General features: G+C 36.9%; 1 protein-coding gene across 1 annotated transcript in view; it reads right to left on the bottom strand.

The window, feature by feature from the left end:
• The window catches only part of LOC126753688 (cell adhesion molecule Dscam2-like), an 83,366-nt gene that overhangs the window by 30,647 nt on the left and 31,337 nt on the right, over window positions 1-21,382 (bottom strand). Inside the window, exon 5 of the mRNA XM_050465363.1 lies at window positions 7,824-7,971. Coding sequence (XP_050321320.1) covers window positions 7,824-7,971 — 148 coding nt within the window. The remainder of the gene's footprint in view (window positions 1-7,823; window positions 7,972-21,382) is intronic.

The raw sequence follows: 21,382 nt of genomic DNA, 5'->3' as shown, positions 1-21,382 counted from the left end.
AACCGGGGGCCCCCAAAATTTCCCCTTTTAAAAAAAATTTTTGGAAATTAAAAGGGGGGGGGGGGGCCCCCAAAAAATTTTAAAAAAAGGGGGTTTTTGGTTTTTAAAAATTTAATTTAAAATTTTTTTTTAAAAAAAAAAAATTTTTTTTAAGGGTTTTTTAAACCCCTTTTTTTCCCCCAAAAAAAAGGGGGGCCCCCCTGGAAAATTTTTTTTTTGAAAAAATTTAAAAACCCCTTTTTTTTAAAAAAAAAAAGGGGGGGGGGGCCCCCCCCGGGCCCCCCAAAATTTAAAAAAACCCCCCGGGGGGAAAATTTTTTTTTTCCCAAATTTTTTCCCCAAAAAAGGGTTTTTTTGCAAAAAATTTTTTTTTTAAAAAAAAAAATTTTCCCAAATTTTTTGGGGGTTTTTTTTTTGTAACCAAAACCCGGACCCTTTTTTTTTTAAAAAAAAAAAAGGGGGAAAAAAAAAACCCCCCCCAAAAAAAGGTTTTTTTTTAAAAACCCCAAATTTATTTTTGGAAATTTTCCCCCCCCCAAAAAAAAAAAGGGGGGGGGGAAACCCCCCCAAAAAACCCCCCAAATTTTTTGGGGGGGGGGGTTTTAACCGGGCCCAAAAAAAGACTTTTTTTTAAAAAATTTAAAAACCCCTTTGGGGAAAACCAAAAAACCCTTTAAAGGGAAAAAATTTTAAAAAAAGGGGGGGAAAAAAACCCCCCCGGGGAAAAAATTTTCAAAAAACCCTTTAAAGGAAAAAAAAAGGGGTTTTTTTTTCCCCCCAAATTTTGGGGGAAAAAAATTAAAAACCCCCAAAAATAAAAAATAAAAAAAAGGGGGGGGGGGGGGAAAAACCCCCTTTTAAAAAAAAAAAAAAAAAAAGGGTTGGGGGGGGAAAAGAAAGAATTTGGTTTTTCCCCCAAAAAGGAAAAAAAAAATTTTTTTTTTTTAAAAAAAAATTTTTTTTTTTAAAAATTTTTTTTTGGCAAATTTTTCCCAATTTAAATTTTTTTTTTTTAAAAAAATTTTTTGGGAAAAAATTTTCCCCCCCTTTTTTATTAAAATTTTTTTTTTTTTTTTTGGGGGGCCCCCCCCGGGGCCCCAAAAAAATTTTTTTAAAAATTTTTTTTTTAAAATTAAAAAAAAAAGGGATTGGAAAAAAAAAAAAATTTTCCCCCCTTTTTTTTTTTAATTTTAAAAAAAAAGTTTTAAAATTTTTTCCCCCTTTTTTTAAAACCCACCATCAAAAAAGCTCCCTTTTGATAGTTTTTTCAAATATACTCCAATATATATTGGTACTAATTCTATGTGGCTTTAGATTGGGGGTTCAGCAAACCAACATAGTCTTTGACATGAGAAGAGCAAACTACCGCTCTGCAAGTTTGTATTCAAATGAGTGTAGTTTATATTAACCGACATGAAGGTGTATGTTTTGGTGCATTTGGGACCCCTGGACAATAAAATCCTTCGCCAAGATACTGCAGTTTGAGTCGGCGTCATGCGAAATTAAAAGAACACGGAAAGAAGTATAGCTGCCTCACAACAACAGCAAAGTGTATTACAGCAAACAATAGTATGTAAGTATGTGTCTATGTATAGATTGTATGAGAAATTTGGAAGCTGTCAGCTTTGCAAATTTTCATTTTCACTCATCGACTGATTGCTTCCCAGCGTGTGTTTGTGTAGGTTGTTAGGCTTCTCTTTGATGCAACTCGCCTTCGTCTGGGCATAATTTTTAGTTTTTCCTACTTACGCTGGCTCAACTTTCGGTTTGACATTTACCGTTATCAGCCCCATAGCGTTCTCTCTGCCACTTTTTAGGCATACAAATTTCATGTTACGTATACGCAGTGGCTTGTCATTTATAAAGTCTACTACCATACGCATCTAAAAGTCCATTGAAATAAAAAAAAAAAGATTTCAAGGGATGTGAAACAATTTCACTTACTTCGTTTAGAATGCTCCCATTTTTTTTTATTATTTCATTAATTAAAAAGTGTATATATCATATTTCTTAAAAGACAGTTTATTTATGAACAAAACAGATCTTTTATTCTATTCATACTTCATCCACTGCACTAATTGTCGGACAAGGGAAAAAGAAACAAAAAACAAGTAATATCGGGTGTAACCGAAAATGTCATACTTATTATTTTATCTATAATTTTATTTTAATATTATAACTAATTTATTATTGTTGTTAGATTTAAAGGCAGAAGTTATAGTTCCATTTTGACAATATGATGTCATATCTTGACGGCACTATTTGTGCAATGTTTTATTGTTACTACTTCATTGATTTTTAAATTGTATACTGAAAGTAAAAGAATCAGTTGGAATTTAAAAGTTTGTTGTAGCGGAATTATGCGTGGCTCTCTTCCGATTTCAACCATTTTCAAAGTATCTTGTGGGAATATTTAGGTAACCACATCCAATAATATTTGGTTGAAATTGGTCAAGCAATACCTTTGGTTTTGCATTTCGTCTAAAGATGGGCGTTTCATGTCCATTAGCTCTATTTTTACAACTACTCCAAAAAAATCTTCCTTACAACCATGACTGATGTCTTACGAATATTTCAAATGACTTTGACAATTGGCGTTCGCCAAATATGCCATGCCAAAAAGCACATTCTTAATCCCTTTCATATGTACTGCAGCTGTGTAGATATGTAATGTTGCAACTTCATTGAATATTTTTGCAAGCGTTAATGAGAACAATAAAAAAGCAGAATTAAACTTATTTCAAAAAGGAAGGGAAAAAGTTTCAAACTTAAAAAGGGCGCTAGAAACATTAAGCGGTTTGAGGTTGGACGGTAGCTTTTATAGTTGTTGTCATATTGTTGTTGGTAGTATGTTTCTTAATATTAGGTAGCTTCAAAGAAGCGCAAACCCAACAATTATGATATTCCAAGAGACTAACGAAACCGTAGCAAGTAAAGCAAAATGTATGGCAGCAAGAGGAGGAAGGAGAGCGAGGGGTTCGGATATAAAATGTAAAAGAGTCAAAATAAAAATAAAAAGTAGCGAAAGTTGGCGTTCGAATGCGAGGTATACAAAAAATAATAAGAACAGCAAAAGCGACCACTTGAGCCATTTCAAATGGGTTAAAATGTAGCATTCTAAAGCGCCTGAGTATATGCTACGTTTCTTGTCATCACTAATTTTTCTGTACTTGTAACTTATGTGCCCTTTGTGTTTTATTTGTCGTCTAAGTATTGGCAGCCTGCCGTTTTATGTATATGTTTAGCTATTTTTTAAGTATGTGTGTATATTCGTACCCTTTTGTACATAACTTTTATGTGCTCATTTGTTTATTTTAAAATGGTCGATGGAAATATTACTTTAGACGCTGAACCGGTTTAAGGCGTTCCTTTCCTCTCAGCCTTAACACAGTTTTGCAAAAGTTGCTACAAGAGCCATATTGTTTCACATCTGGGTTTCTTATATATACTGATGCTGCTGCTACTTCGTGGTTTTTAATTTACTAACTGAACTAGTGTTCACACTGTATAGTTTAGATTTCCTAACTTATGGGCTAATTAAAATTCCAAAAATAGATCTTCGAAGCTTCACTACTTTAATAACCAACAACACTTTGAAGGGTGAACTAAAGTCTAAATACCAAAGAAAAGGTAAGAAATTAGATGAGTGTTGCCAATTCTAAATGGAGGAGTTAGTCCGACAAAAATATGGACCTATAAGCAAACTGAATTTGCGTAGCGAGAGGACGCTTGTCCATATTAAGCCTATATTCATTGGTAAACTTTGTTTGAGTGAAGCCACAAGAAAATCTGATGAGGGTCCGCATACCTAGTATTTTTCCAAAAAACAATTGGTTATAAAATCTCAACAGATGCCATCACTATTTACACAGTCATTCAAAGAAGTGCTTTTACTTTTTTCTGTCAACATTTTTAGGCAATTATAACTGTGCACAATAAATCTTAAGGATATATGTAAACACAAACATATACAGTTAGGTCAGTGTATAGTCAATTAAAACTAACGGCGCTAGGCCATATTTACACACGCCTTAAATTACAAGGAGGCCTCTCAACCAACTTTAAAGATATGCTTACATACGTCCGCACATACATCTGTACTTCTTTTAAATATTCGTAGCTTTCAAATTATCTCACACAACATCATCTTACGTAAGCTCCTTTGCAAATTTCATTCAATAAAGATGAGGCAAGGAAGTGTGAATTTCCCAATAAACACCAGAAACCCTTTCATGATAGCCGTAAAACTTTATGTTCACTTCATTTCCACATTTCTCAGCGTTTGGCATGCAAAGGTTTCACAAAAGCATAACTGACGCAAACATACATATATGTAAATAAATGAGCATGTTGTCTTGGCTCTGTGAAAGTATTTTTATAGCGCACACATATATTTTGATTTAATATATTCTTTTTAATTTGACAAAAGCTTCGACCCGAAATCTTCATGCTAACCTAATGGCCGAACAGCTGCAGAAAAGCGAGCAATTTATATACATACGTGTCTACACTTAAAGGAAGTAAAACGTTTTTTTATTTACACTAGTGCTCAGTAAAATACACTAGGATATGAAGTGTTAATTTTAACCTAACTTAAACTTTTATGTTATTTTTTGCAATTTGAAAATTGAAGTTATAAATTCCGATCAATTCGATACATGACTAAATACCTACGTAGACTTGCGGACGAAGAGAGTGTAGATCTACTTGTGGGTTTGTAGAGAATACAGCCGCTTCGGACTTAATTAGCACTAGATGCGCCATTTTGAAACACTATCGTAAGTCCTTCAAATATTGCTATCTTGTTTCATGGTAATGTTTAAGCCTTTTAGTACCCTACATGGAACCACTCATCTCCGTTGTGCTTTTGTAGATATTTTTCAGGTGTGGTACCCGATGGATTCCAAGTGTTCTATATCGGATTTTTAATAGAGCTGGACACTTACAGAGGAAATTTAATAAATAAATGCAATTCTTGTCTTATCTCATTTTGGTAATACCAAGTTCGCCAAATTGATCATTCTAGGAGTAGTAATAATACCAGGCTTGGTATTACCTCTTCTTAGACTTGCCTGGGGATGTTTCTGATTTGGCCAATTTGTCCGCTTTTTCGTTGTGAAACATGTTCCTGTCACCGGTGTCGCCAATTATAGACAAGTGGCCATTGAGCTTAAAGACTTCCAAATTTGTTTCCTACTTTGGAATAAATCTTCTCCGACGACAAGACTAGTAATGCCACCTGGCTATCTTTGAATATGGTAGCTTTCTGTTTCCTCCCGTAGTAATTTGGTAGAATTCCACAGGTCTTTTCTATGAATGGTACTTCCGGTTGAAAGATGCTGGCGGAGTTTCTTCTTCTTCTTAATTGGCGTAGACACCGCTTACGCGATTATAGCCGAGTTAACAACAGCGCGCCAGTCGTTTCTTCTTTTCGCTACGTGGCGCCAATTGGATATTCCAAGCGAAGCCAGGTCCTTCTCCACTTGGTCTTTCCAACGGAGTGGAGGTCTTCCTCTTCTTCTGCTTCCCCCGGCGGGTACTGCGTCGAATACTTTCAGACCTGGAGTGTTTTCATCCATCCGGACAACATGACCTAGCCAGCGTAGCCGCTGTCTTTTAATTCGCTGAACTATGTTAATGTCGTCGTATATCTCGTATAGCTCATCGTTCCATCGAATGCGATATTCGCCGTGGCAATGCGCAAAGGACCATAAATCTTTCGCAGAATTTTTCTTTCGAAAACTCGTAACGTCGACTCATCGGTTGCTGTCATCGCCAAAGCCTCTGCACCATATAGCAGGACGGGAATTATGAGCGACTTATAGAGTTTAGCTTTTGTTCGTCGAGAGAGGACTTTACTTTTCAATTGCCTATCCGAAGTAGCTCCTGTTGGCAAGAGCAATCCTGCGTTGGATTTCCAGGCTGACATTATTAGTGGTGTTAATGCTGGTTCCTAAATAGACGAAATTATCTACAACTTCAAAGTTATGACTGTCAACAGTGACGTGAGAGCCAAGTGGCGAGTGCGACGACTGTTTGTTTGATGACAGGAGATATTTCGTTTTGCCCTCGTTCACTACCAGACCCAGTTTCTGTGCTTCCTTGTCCAGCCTGGAGAAAGCAGAACTAACGGCGCAGGTGTTGAGGCCGATGATATCAATATGGTCGGCATACGCTGAGTTTAGTAAATGAAAATAATTATGAAGACTCTATTCCTAATTAGCAGTTCAGTTTTATACATACTCATTCAAGGTTTATTCTACTTATATGTACACAGTGGGTTTTGAATAAGATTTCTCTACTCATAACCTAACGGGTAAGAATAGTACTGTCAAAAAATTAATTCCCGGTTGTTAGTTACAAGTTATAATGATTGTGCGCCCGCCGGGGGAAAGAGAGGAGGAGGAAGACGTCCACTCCATTGGAAGGATTAGGTGGAAAAGGACCTGGCTTGGAATCTCCAATTAGCGTCACCTTGCGAACAGAAGAAACGACTGGCGCGCTGTTGTTAACTCGGCTATAATCGCGTAAGCGGTGTCCACGTCAGCAAAGAAGAAGAATCATTGTGCACAAAAAAACTTAGATATCAACAAAATTTTAGCAACCAATGAATAGCTAGGTTCTGATAGCCATAACCATAATAAAGTCAGCCGAGAGTCTTGAACACGGAATCTATTTCTGACGGTTTCTTTTCTGTAAATATTACTCTACGTGCGACATATGGGCTGTGCGAAGTGGATGGAGAAGAGAAGTGAGCCTTTTAAACTTCTATGGACTTTAAAATAGCTTCAGGCTATTTATCTGCAAAAGAGTAGACGCCGAACCTTCTTCTGGTGATTTCTTCTTTGCGAACATACCTCAAGGGGTCTTCTTTTAAGAGCTTCACATCAACTCTAGTTTTAGGGTAAAAGATCCCTATAGTTTTATTAAAGCGGATGTGTCATTTTAGGAATCGTACCTTTAGTGGAATCAAAATTAGCTATTGGAATAAATATGCGACTGGCTCAAATCGGTGTCAACATGAGACGGTTTTTGTGATCCACGCGCAGGAACTCATTGCGCAAACAGCCAAAAATGTAGACCCGTGGCCCGTGTCAGCTGATACGACCTATCTTATGGGCGCGCAATGTAAGTGAACAGCGAAAAACGCTCTCTCTTTGCCGTAGGATGCCGTAGGTATCCACGGCATTTGGATTTTTGCCGTAGAAACGTGTCAGCTGATTGCCCTCTCACAACGCAGGGTTGCCAATCTCGATATACTGTAGTAATTATAAAAGTTGTCTTCAATATGTTTGAAATTTTCTTAAAATAACTCAAAATCAGAGTCGAATGCTATTATTTATAAATATATAAACTATTTTTTAATAGTTTGTTTTCACATTTTATATTTTATAATATAAAAAATTGCAAATGAAAACATAGATGTGTACAAAACTATATATGCGTACTGAGCAATGGCAACATTGTTCAAATGAAAACAAACAAAGATGCCTGATTTCTGCGTTTTTTACCACGGGCTCAACTTTTAGCACATTTTGCTCGCAAAGGAAGGTAAACGAAAGAAGGGAGTAGCGTTTTTGGCTGTTTCTGCTATCACAGTTCTTATGATGATTAGTCCAATTATCTAAGTAAATGCGACACTGTCTAAGAGAATGAGGCAAATAACTTGAGAATACTATTATACTTCGATACACAATCTCTCAGGATACAATGCATTTGTGATGCATTCAATTGAAACATTTCTGGTAATCGCTGCGCATAAGTAAACAAAGTAAATGATTGTGATTCTCACATTTCTAATTCCAACTTATCGCCGTACTTACCTGCTTTGATCACAACGTCACGAGAAACAATTGTACCCACAGCATTGCTGGCCACACAATGATACACGGACCAATGGACATCTTGACGGAACTCTTCCGCTTCGAAGGGAGGGAAATAGAGTGAACCGTTGGCAAGCATATGACGGACCTGCAAGAGAGAGGTAAATGTTTTAACAGGGAGTAGAGGGAGAAATGTAAAAATATTCAAACAGTGATTTTGTGTAATGGAAATTCGATAATAATACAAAGCTGTTAATCCTAAAATTGAGAAGTGGACGTGGATTTCAGAGATACCAACAACTTTTTTTTTACTTGAGTTGGAAAAATTTGCGACAAATAACCGGCCATTGCCACCGAAAGTACAGATATTTGGAAATCCATGGTAGGCATTAATGATAAGTACATCAACGGGGTGGGATGAGTCCCAGTAAGACATTCATAAAATTAAAATATATGCACACACATACCCACTTATAGGGGGTAGTTTCAGGGGCTAACGCATAGCCGACGACACCTAAGACCCGGCACAGCTGAGCGCATTGCCAATGCCACATTGTTGTCCACACTACAATAGCAAAAACAGCAGCAGTGGAACATTGACGTCGCTCGGTGCTTGTTGTGGCATCTTATTCGACGTTCCTAGAGTAGTTGTTGTGCGAAATAAAATGCGAAGCTGCTACATTGTCTGACCGCCCGTTAATCTTCCTGACTAACAACACCCTTTCCGCAGTATTTGTCTACTTGCTGACTGCGCCAGCCTGTCTCACTGTTATTTTTAACGACACTCACTCGATTCCACCCGCCATTCAACAGTCCGTACCTGCAGTTCCATATCGAAATAACTCAGGCCAGCCGCCAATGGCGGAAGTTTTGTTCAAGTGGTTATTGATTGAATTTGTTGGAAACTGACTCTGGCCGCCCGCCTGAACTCCGAGCGCTTCCTTCATGTCGACCGTAAGTGATTGTTGCTTTTACTGTCATTCTGCCGCTCTGCTTTGTATTTGAATTTTTATGTTGGTGGCAGTTATTTCGCTTTTTGTATGAGAACAGTTAGTACTATGCATTTTCAGGCTGTATCTCATGGATCTAGTTTAGTGTTAGTGCTTGAGCTAGAGACTGCGACATTGTTTTGTTCTAAGTTGTGAAATTTCGTGACCACTTTTTTGCATTAAAGGGTGCACAGATTTTAAGTTAACAATAACTAAATATTTATAAACGAATATTATATGTATTTAAGTGCATTCCATTCACTGTTTTTACGTATACATACTTACTTATTTCTACAAGGTGCTTTCTAAAGTAAACAGGACTTTGAAAAAAAACAGACAAACGGTTTTTTTCGCAAAATCAATTTATTTCATACAAAATAATCTTCTTCTGCTTCAATACAGCTTTTTGCACGGTCCAAAAGCATATCGAACGAGTTTTTCAGCTCGTTGGCCGGTATGGCCACCAGTATGCCGGTGCAAGCCTTTTAAATGGCCTCTACGTCTGCATAACGCTTTCCTTTCATGGGCAAATGCATTTTTCCGAAAAGGAAGAAGTCGCACGGTGCCATATCAGATGAATACGGGGAGTGATTAATGGTTAAAATGTGATTTTTGGTCAAATAATCGTCCTTCGAATGTTGGATTCTGAGCAATTTTTGGTCGTCAGTCAATTTGTGCGGAACAAACCGTGCACACACCTTTCGTAAGCCCAAATGTTCCGTCAAAATGCGATAAATTGATGTTGTGAGATGTTCAATTCCATTTCCATGAATTTCAATGATTTTTTCGGCTGATTTTTGATGAATTCACCCACAGTTTCGATGGAATTTCTGGTGATCACGGATTTCGATTGGCCCACACGTTGATCGCCATTTGAAACGTTGAAACCACTCGTGCATCCCGTAGCAGAGATAGGCAATCATCGCTATAAACTTGATTTATCAATTGAAATGTTCCGGTAAAAGTCTTACTAATTTAAAAAAAAAAAAAGTAATGTTGGCTCTTTGTTCGAAGCTCATTTTCGCACCGACAACACAAACATACTGACACTGAAAACGCAATAACTTCACTTCTAATCAATGAAATGTTATAAATTTCTCAATGATAAAGATAGCAGATTCTAACGCATCAGTAGACATTTAGAAGGCGCCACCAAGGGGCACAAAATTCAAAAAGTCCTGTTTACTTTAGAAAGCAGCGTCAGGTAAGACCTTATAGAATAAATGACGCTAGGACATTGACGAGCTAGAACCCCACAACTATAGAGATCAATCTTGGGTCAAAAGAATCTTGCGACTGCGCCTAAACCGATGGTAGCCCAGCCCAGAGCAAGTTGCCGCAAAATCCAACTTACTAGTAGTGGCACAAACGAGAAGAGGAGAACCCCGACCCGTTATCATTTTACTTATAGCGGCATTAGCATGTCTTTCCTCGCCATTCCGTAAGCTTAACAATGGCTTGCGGCTCCACTATGGTCTGAAACCCATACTAGTCTTATTACAAGTCTAGTATCGCTGCCCTGATATCGGAGGTTTATTTGGGTTAACAGCGAAAACACTTCCGGATGTCCAATTAGTTATGATAAAATTCCATTGACCATGTGCGCTACATCGTCTGCATAGGCAAAAAATCGGCAACCGCGATCCTTAAGTGTTTTTAGCAGGTTGTTCACGACCAAGATTCATAGAAAACAAGTAAGGAATATAAGTTCGGGTGTCACCGAACATTTTATACTCTCGCATGATAAAATATAATTTACATATTTTTTTATTTTGCTGTAAAATTAATTAGATTAGATCAATTTGTGTACTTTGAGTATTGAATTGTATTTTCATTTCTTAATGTATATATTATACAGAGAAGACATCAGATGGAATTCAAAATAGCGTTATATTGGAAGAAGGCGTGGTTGTGAACCGATTTCACCCATATTTCGTATATGTCATCAGGGTGTTAAGAAAATATTATATATCGAATTTCATTGAAATCGGTCTAGTAGTTCCTGAGATATGGTTTTTGGTCCATAAGTGGGCGAGGCCACGCCCATTTTCAATTTTTAAAAAAGCCTGGGTGCAGCTTCCTTCTGCCATTTCTTCCGTAAAATTTAGTGTTTCTGACGATTTTTGTTAGTCGATTAACGCACTTTTAGTGATTTTCAACATAACCTTTGTATGGGAGGTGTGTGTGGTTATTATCCGATTTCTTCCATTTTTGAACTGTATATGGAAATGCCTGAAGGAAACGACTCTAGAGTTTGGTTGACATAGCTATAGTAGTTTCCGAGATATGGTACAAAAAACTTAGTAGGGGGCGGGGCCACGGCCACTTTTCCAAAAAAATTACGTCCAAATATGCCCCTCCCTAATCCGATCCTTTGTGCCAAATTTCACTTTCATATCTTTATTTGTGCCTTAGTTATGACACTTATTTATAGGTTTTCGCCAGGGCGTGGCAGTGGGCCGATTTTGCCCATCATCACTTTGGTATATATAACCCTATATCTGACTCTTTTAGTTTTAGGACTTACAAACAACCGTTATGTGAACAAAACTATAATACTCTCCTTAGCAACTTTGTTGCGAGAGTATAAAAATAATTAAAGAAAGACGCCACACTAGTTTGGTAGTCTGAAAGTTCAGTTAATGGGGATAGAAGATTTAACATGGGAACAGAAGATTTAACATACTGCCCTCCCTCTTAACTTCGATCCATCCGTGAAAAAGCTGTTCTTCAATGCTTTTGTTCTGTACAGAATTCTCTAGTGGATGTCCGAGCAAAGAAGGAACCGACAGGAGAAGGTTTCGCCGCCGTAATATAACGGAACGGTTATAACGGAAATAGAGAACAAAACAGGTATGAGAGGTAAAAAATAAAGAAAGTCTTGCATACATGTTTTGCACGACTAACTGTAACCGCTATCTAAGTCTGAGACAGAATAAATCTTACCTTTGATATCGAGGTGATGGGATTATTGTCCTTGTCCAGCCATTCGACATTGGGCGTTGGATTGCCATGCGTTATGCATTCGGCAATGTTGCCAGAATTGTTGGTGAATTCGATGCGCGATGGCGGCTCATGCGAAAAATTAGGTCCTTGGGTGTCAAAGTAGTTGGAAGCATCTGAAAGAACAAACATAAAAAATAAATAAAGCAAAGAAGGAGTAAATAAATATGAAGCACCAGGAAACGTATCAATTTGTCACATTGTTTATATGTGCATTTACAGTTATGAGATGGCAATTTAAAGAAAAAACTCCAAGCATTAAAATATTTTATTTATGTGTTAGAGAAATTAACGTTAAATGCGATGATTGCTGATGCTAACAGTAGATAACCAAAGAAGCACTTCAAGCCGGACAGCTGCTAAAATCCACCTAGTAATAATGCAGCTAAATGCTTAAAAGCCAGACTGCAATCATATCCCACCTAGATATTATCTTTCGGTTTTTTCTTTCACAAATATTTTTTCTATTTACACATTTTTTTACCCCTTTCGCTTCTTTCAACAGATAGCTAAAAACCCTTTTATATGCTTCGGCTAACTGTCGCTTGTGATTCAAGTATTATCAGCAGCGCCGCTCACAATGTCTCAGACAGTTTTTCTTGGCTCTTTGGAAAGTCTACCTTACCAGCAGCACTCTTTCGTTCGTTCTTTATATTCTCAAGAGCTATGTAGATGCTGCCGTTGCCGCTTTTGTTCCAGAAAGACCTTTTAGAAAGCCCGAGCAAACAGTTGCCGGAATTGGCAAGGGTTTGTCTTTGCTCTACAATGTCGTTTCTTTGCTTACTTGTTTGTCCGGATAAGTGTATGTTAGCGACAATGGTGTGAGGTGACAGAGGTTGGTGGTAACAAATTGATAAAGGGTGTTTGATTTAGACATGTGATTTTTCAAGAAGAAATAAAACGCGTATAATTTAATGTTTTGGCCGAGAAATAGCTATTAAAAAAAAACGGATTTGCCATTACATTTTAAAAATAAATAAAATGTTCCATAAAATGGATGCGTACTGCTCTATATGCGCGTTGATAGACTCATCCGAGTACTTTCTCCACAGCAACAGAAACCAATTCATAGTAGCTCGGATTAGCGATTCTGCTGGGCACTTATGTCGGCTCAGTATTGGGCGTAGTACGCTAACCGAAATATTATTTTGATAAAAATGTTCACTCTATTCAAACATTGTTCCGGAATAAGACTGTTCATTTTTAAATGTCACGAGAAAAATGTGCTGTCAAAAAGACCAACTACAAAAAAATATCAAATGAATGAAAACCACCGGTCTAAAAAAACACCCGTTATAAAGATTCATCGCCCACATTTGTTGGAGACACATGCTATGTAATAAACCGCAATGGGTTCAAGTGCATCTTTTACAAATCTTTCTTGCAATTCCCGTGCAAGTTGCAGGTCTAGTCACAGACACATTCATGTAATTACACCCTTACATTTGCGACTCCAACTCCGTTTAAACTAATGGCCTAAAAGTCGCACGAGCAAACAGGAAATTGCAGGGAACAAACTCAATAAAGCCTCCACGTTCTGCAACAGTGCTACTTGCAACACATGCAGGATGTTTCACAGAAACCATATAAAGTATCGTAAATATGTGTTGCACAGAAATACTGAATAAGGCGGAGCTAAGTTCGAGCGAATTCCAACATTAGATACTGTTACTGCATTTATAATCAGCTGATCTCGACATGAAGGGAACGGCTGAAAAACAATGTATGTTCGTCTATTTCAGTTCAAATCGCGATTTTCGTCTTCGCAGTAATTTATTTTTTTGTCAATATCAGTAAACAAAATGCTAATCTATCTTGGACTAAAAATTATCAAATTCCTGCTAGTAATTCATTTTGAAGGTTCCAATCGACCGATTGCGTAAAGGTACACATAGGATTGATCATCATGATATAAGTGGCAATCATTCTAGCCCGCTCTTTATAAGATATACTACTCAACGAAGGAGCTTTGATACTGTGGGTGTTAGAATAGCACAATATGAAAAATTATGTTGATACTGATCATAGTCGCCATTGACTATGGCACAAATATGACTATTTTCGATGACAATTTCTTTCTCGGTTTTGGTGTTCATATTATTAATATAAATATATAGCCCATCTGGTAAAGTTTGTAATGTTGACATGATGATATGCATGATGATATACAATCTCTACTTTGTAAATATTGTTTTTACGAAACTCGTTTCTCATAAATTTCACGAAAAACAATTCCGGTTAAAAAACTCATTTTTGTTAATCTCAGTGCTTGTGAACAGTATTTGCTATTTAATCTATAGATTGTTCGAATTTTTATTCAGATATATGACTTATTGTTACAATCTTATTAATCTCCGTATCTGAAAATTATGCAATGAAACCGAACTAGGTCAGTCATCTTTACCTTTCAGGGAAGGTAGATGTGGTCAGTCCGATCTATGCTAAAGATAGTCATTGCTCGTGTCGGATCATTTTCTTATGGTTTTAACATTTAAAAGTTATGAGAAAATATGCTATGCAGTCGCCAAAGTGTTTCTCAGCCTTACTCTTGAATTTGTATTAATTCCCTTTGGTTGGGACATCTCTATAAAATAATTTTACCATATCTAATATGTTACATGAGCATAACAACAAACGTCAAACGGAAACATATAAATCACAAGTCCGTCTTTGCTATTGGTTTTGCAGAGATGGAGGCGAAATTAAACTGAAACCAAGGAGATGTAATTACTACAGTGGTTGAGAAATTGCAAAGGCATATGAAACAGTAAAAGCTCTGCTCAACCGACTTCGTGGGTTTTCCCGCTCCACCAATACCGTAATTTTTAAACTCCTTTGTCCCATGCTCCTTATCCGGTTTGCAAAGGAGTTTAGAGATTACATTGACATCAACGATGATACTGCTGATGAAGACGATGTTGCTGATGGTGACACTCGTGAGTAAGGGAATCAGGTACGAAAAGGCGTGAAACAGCGTGAGTGGAGAGTGCGACAGCGCTGACGGTAATGGCAAAGTTGCACAGCCCATTGAGTTTGAGTTTTTTACATTTATGTTGATACCAAGGAGGCAATAATGTGCTAGTGTGGGAGATTAGGTATAGATTCCACTCACAGATTCAGTTATCTGTTTGTTGCTTTACTTGATTCATACTGATGTATGTACACTAGGCATTAAATGAAAGTATAAATTTCACAGAGTTTTTTCAATGCAGTTTTATTAAAACAAACAATTAATAATTCATATATTAATATTATATTTACATAGATATTTAAGTAACAAATTATAAATTAATATATATTTTCCCGGATTAGAAAAAAAATTTTACACTTTAGAAAAAGGACTCTTAAACAAAAGTGATAAAATGAAAATATAATTTTTGAAAAAATACAAAACGTTTGGTTTAAAAGTGAATTTAGTAATTAATTTTGCTTTCTTTATTCTGCATTACTGCACGAAGACGTTTTGGCATGCCTCGAACCAAATTTTCTAATATTTTCACTGGAATAATGTCAAAGTGACGCTTCGTCTCTAAAAAAAAATAATTCCAAGTTTGTACGGCTGTTTTTTGAAAAATTAACCACAAATGTAGAAATGGATTTAAATCTGGTCACTGAGCTGGCCAGGCCAGTTTTTCGATTAAGCCTTCTTCAAAAAAGCGAATAGACAGGCCGGGAGTCGTTATCTTATTGGAAGGTCAATGAATACAAGTTCACTTTTCAGTTATCTTCAAATTTTCGCTTAGAATGTCAACATACCCGTCATTCGTCCATCGATGTTAACTACATTCCCTACACCAAATTTTAAGAAATAGCCCCAAACCATGAGACAACATTGTCCATGCTTCACTGACTATTGCATGCACTGTGGTTTTAAGCGATCAGAAAGTTTACACCACACTCGCTTACGTGTTTTTTAACTCCCTAGCTCGAATTTCAATTCATCGGACCAAATTACTTCATCTTAAAATGTGGTTGGCATATTTAGATATTGTTTTGCAAACTCTAGTCCTTTTTTCCTACTCCAAATGGAAAACATAGGTAGTTTTTTTGCGACATAATTTTTAAAACCAGATTTTCGTAGTTTCCTTTTCATTGTACTAATGAAACACAACCAAAACACGATCAACTTATTGTCAGGGTTTTTTTTTCCTTCGTACAAAAAGAGTGTGGCAACGGTTTGAACGATCCACCGTATTTTGTCTTGCATGTCTTCCTTCTCTTTAAGTATTCAAAAATCTTTCTTGCATCTCCGATCGAAATGGAATGTTTTTCATACATTTTTTGATATGTTTCACCCCTTGTCCTATCTTCTAAAATTAAGATCTGATTCTCTTCAATTTTTCATATTGTTTACTAAGAATAGAACAAACAAATTTTCAACATAACAGAAATTCCCTTAATAAATACAAATTTATTAAATCTGTAGTAAAATTCAGTTTTACCTTGAAAGAAATGAACCAAAACTAATATTATACTTTCATTTGACGCAATGGAGTAAATATTTTTTGCGTCTAAATAATAAGTGCAAATATTACTCCAACTGTTTATTTACATAACGGTGCATCTTCATGAAATGCTTTATGAATTTATTCTTAAATTAATGAACTGAGGCTGCCAGTATATATTACATATTAACTTTTATTTGATGCCTAGTGTATGTAGTAAGTACGAGGGAAGTAGTACACTGTTGTGAGAAACTTTAACGTTCCAATATGTTTGGAGTGTACATCTAAAGGTCTATGAACATGAAGAAAGAAATCGTTTAGTTGGGTAGATGTTCCATTCTGAACTTAACCGTTTCTATGGAAATTCTTGTCCTTAAATTTCTTATACAAAACCGTGCCAATCAGACCAGCATCTGGCTTGCACACTGTTTAAATGAGTTAAGCCTCCCCCCACTCTACCTCTGAAAAACTGGCGCACCCTAGCAAGACAGCTTAATACACCCCAGCCGATGACACCATAACACAACACAACACCAACTCAACTCACCACACCTGTACACCAACCCACTCAACAAAAAGGATGGACAACGGGATGGCAGATTCATACTTTATACATCGTTAATTACATTTGGGGCAAATCTTTTCAGAATTGAAGTCTTTCCATCCAGTCGATATTTATAATCTTATAAAATATAAATTTATTTTATAAATAAAATTGTTAAAAACCAAAGTGTATAAAGTGTTTTTTATTTTAATGAAAGCAGTAGTATGTGCTCCACAATATATTGGATACACACACAATTCCACCTTAACAATTCAAGAGTATCTTATGTAGATAGGAAAATATTGTGAAAAATATGAGATTAAGCTCACAAATATGCATAACATAGAGTCTATATTTTCCGTCCGGTGAACCGAACAAACATATTGCTTGGCCAAAACTATAATTATTTTTAAAGGAAACTTTATGTATGTTATATTACATTATATTATATTTTACTGTTGATTTAAAATGTATGTACTCAGAATCAGTTTTTGGAAAATAGTTTTTCTTCCGAAAAAGTGGGGACCTATAAGTTTAATACATTAAATTTTTATTTAAATGGCAAAAAGAGAATAATTTTAATTCATCGAGAAAAAAATTTGTGGATGCAAATCTCCGATACAAATACATTTGAATTTTGTAAACATTTATTTAAATAATATTTATAATTACAGTAATTAAAAGTTGCCCCTATGTATCATAACAATAACAATGTTCCAAAGTAAACAGGACTTTTTGAATCTAGCGCCCCTTGGTGGCGCCATCTATATGTCGACTGGTGCGTTAGAATCTGCTATCTTTCATCGACTGGAAGTGAAGTTATTGCGTTTTAAGTGTCGGTATGTTTGTGTTATCGGTACGAAAATGAGCTTCGAACAAAGAGCCAACATTAAATTTTGTTTTAAAGTTGGTAAAATTTTTACCGAAACATTTCAATTGATAAAACAAGTTTATGGCGATGATTGCTTATCCCGTAGAAGAGTGCACGAGTGGTTTCAACATTTTCAAAGTGGTCGTGAGAACATAAATGACGATCAACGTGTGGGCCAATCGAAATCCGTGATCACCGGAAATTCCATCGAAACTATGCGTGAATTCATCAAAAATCAGCCGAAATCATCATTTAACTTCATGGAAATGGAATTGAACATCTCCGAAACATTGATTTATCGCATTTGGACCGAACATTTGGGCTTACGAAAGGTGTGTGCACGGTTTGTTCGGCACAAATTGACTGACGACAAAAATTGCTCAGAATCCAACATACGAAGGACGATTATTTGACCAAAAATCACATTTTAACCATTAACCACTCCCCGTATTCATCTGATATGGCACCTTTTCGGAAAAATGCATGAAAGGAAAGCGTTATGCAGACGTAAAGGCCATTCAAAAGGCTTGCACCGGCATACTGGCGGCCATAGCGGCCAACGAGCTGAAACACTCGTTCGACATGCTTTTCGACCGTGCAAAAAATGTATTGAAGCAGAAGAAGACTATTTTGAATAAAATAAATTGATTTTGCCGAAAAAACCAATTGTTCTGTTTTTTTAAGTCCTGTTTACTTTGGAAGGCTCCTTGTAATGTAATTAAACTACCATATGTGTTGTTGCCTTCCTGAAGGTAGGGTTCACTTTATATCCACAGTTTGTGCCAGTCTTTGTTCGCGGAACAACTAATTCCCTCCGTGTTTCTCCAGGAGAGCCGGACGCCTTTAATCCTTTAATATTGTTGTTGTTTTGGCTCATAACTAGGATCCACCAGTGTTGGGGAAAGTAGGTCCGCTACGTAATTAAAGCTACCTTATTAGAAATGGCGCCAAGTATCCGTAAGTTCCATTCGAGACTGGGATATTTAAGGCCCCAGCACAGCTTATCGTCGGCATGACCTGTCATACATCTTGGTCACTTTTTGTATCCCCAGCCATATTACTGTTTGAATACTGTGCTATTGGGGTTCCTCCTGAAACTGCACTGAACTAAAAAATCAAACCTCGGTTAGGTTATTGGCGGTTATTGGCCTTGAACGAGATGAGATCAGCAAGTATCAAATGGGTCGATACGTAAACTGTAATAAAGCGCTTTGCAGGAGATTTACTTTTGCATTTCATGAACGTTACTGTGAGTCTCGCAGTTCATTTCGAGAATGGCCAAAAAGTGTATTTCATCCCAGGAAGTACATTACAGCCAGTGGAAACATCGTCAGAAACAAAATTAGCCTTGACTTGCGTCAGTGATCCGTTTGCGAGAACATTGCTCTATTCGGAAATACCTTGACTTTATACGTGCAATGCATCGTCGAAGTTATGTAGAAAGCAAGGCAAACCAGTAGATTGACATCCAGGTGTGTTCTCAACTAATGCCTTAGGACGAATTTACACAATCCAATCGAAAAACGACGATTGCTTCTACTTTCGGTTGCTAGTGATAAATGTACATGGTTTAATTTCATTTGAGTCACTGCGTACTGCGAATGGTACGGAACTTTTTGGAATCAAACGATGGAAAATGTTCGATAGCTACTTCATGCCACTTCGCACACTTTTCGCGATGATCATTTCGACATATCACCCTTCAAATCCGCGTCAATTATGGGATACGAACAAAAATTACATTGCCGAAAACATTTTACATCGTATCCGATAAGAATTGGAAATAGGCAAATTCCGGTTGATACTTACAGTGGTTTGATATCAATTTCACCTGCCTTTTGTCAATTCACTTCAACGAAATATGAACTCATCACGAATGTTTATCCGAACATTGGCCAAATTAGCGTAACTGCGATTGCTTAAGTGCACCCGCAATTTTAGCTGCCAAAAATACGAAGCTGTGAATTATCCAGTGGAGTTTCTACAATCTTTGGAGGGGCTTGGTATGCCGTCGCATTATTTGTGTCTCAAAGTTGGATCTGTCATTATTATGTTTCGCAATCTTCTTGCGCCGAAATTTTGTAATTGAACCCAACTGACTGTGCCGCAACTATCAAATACAAGGAGCAGAACGCTTGATTCCACGAATTCCTTTGAGTTCCAACAAATTGCCATTTCAGTTCGAACGTATACAGTTTCCAGCAAAAATTGCATTTGCGATGACAATCGACAGGACACAAGGATAGTCGCTAGAAGTGTGTGGCATAAATCTGGAAATGCCATGTTTTTCACAAGGCCAGATATACGTGACGAGTTGGAAAACCATCTTCTTCAAGCTGCGTTACATTGAAAACAATTTAGAAAAATCGAAAATAAATGATTTTTAAAATGGATGTCTTAAGGACAACTAGGATGAGAAAGATACTGTTTAAAGATTGATATTGCTTTTCAAAAGACAGAGGGCATTGCTAACTCTTCTCTGCTGGAGAGTCAGTTGAGGTTTTAATGAACACGGACTTCTGTGGTAGTCAGCAATCCTCGGCAATGCGTGTTCACCAAGAACAAGCTGCAACTATAGTAAAGCACTCTGATCTCATAGTCAACAGCAAGAAAATAGAATAGCTACGTCGTTTGCGCTGGCTAGGTATGTTTTCAGAATAAAGGAAAGTAGAAGAAAGCTTAGAAAGTTTTCGATTCAGTACTCCGTTGGAGATATTAGGTGGAAAAAGACCAAGCTGCACTTGGTATATAGAATTGGCATGGTGGTCAGCATTAAATAAACAATATAACATCAGAAATTGACAAATGGAATTCAAAGGACTGCGGTGTAGGGTATATATGGTACTCCGAGGATATTGATATCTTCATCTTTCTGTCTACCAAACTCACCTAGTAGCTTCCAAATGGAAGTATTAGGCATAGATAAGACTTTGTGGAACTGAACAATTACCGCAGGATAGAGAAAGCGGTAATTCGCACTTACACGGATAGCCAGGCGGCACTCTGAATAGAGTAAATTTCCTGATTGAGTACCACCCTCATGTTTGTTCACGTAGAGGCATACCACAAGTTAAATACCGAATTGTGTGCTGATGCAACCACAAATACATAAATTTCAATTATCAATTTTAATGTTAATTGCATTCCTGCTTTTTTCGCATTCGTACACGTATACAATATGTTCTGCATGTACTTATGGATGTAAACATACGTCTACTTATGCTTTTAAATGCACATAGCAAACATAAATAAACATATTAGCACTAAACCACCTGTACTGGTTGTAGCGATGATGACCAGAAAGGCTATCACGAGTGACATTATAATATCAGTCGTTCTTGCGCTGGCAAATGGCAGCTGGTGAGGCGTTTTACTCCAACATTTGATCGCTGCATAATCAAATGGTTGCCTTTCGCCGTTTACTCATTCTTCTCCCAATCGCTCGCTTATCATCCATCGGATCGACGCGACAAAGCAAAGTGAAGTACTTTTTCAATAGCAAATGAACAGCTTTGGTGGATCCAGGAAGATAAATTTATTGTTAAAGGACGCGAAGCTGCAAAAAAGGGAGGAAAAACAAAGTAAAAACGTATGATGTCAAAAAGGGCGGTTTTTATAAAATGTTGAGTTGTAATAGCACCCCCCATTTTTGATTTAAAAAAAATTTAAAAACACAAAAAAGCCAAAAAATTACCTCCAAACACACA

This window comes from Bactrocera neohumeralis, chromosome 3 (assembly GCF_024586455.1).
Source record: "Bactrocera neohumeralis isolate Rockhampton chromosome 3, APGP_CSIRO_Bneo_wtdbg2-racon-allhic-juicebox.fasta_v2, whole genome shotgun sequence".
NCBI classification, from domain to species: Eukaryota; Metazoa; Arthropoda; class Insecta; order Diptera; family Tephritidae; genus Bactrocera; species Bactrocera neohumeralis.
Note: the sequence above shows the minus strand (reverse complement) of the source record. Positions and strands in the feature narration are given on the sequence as shown.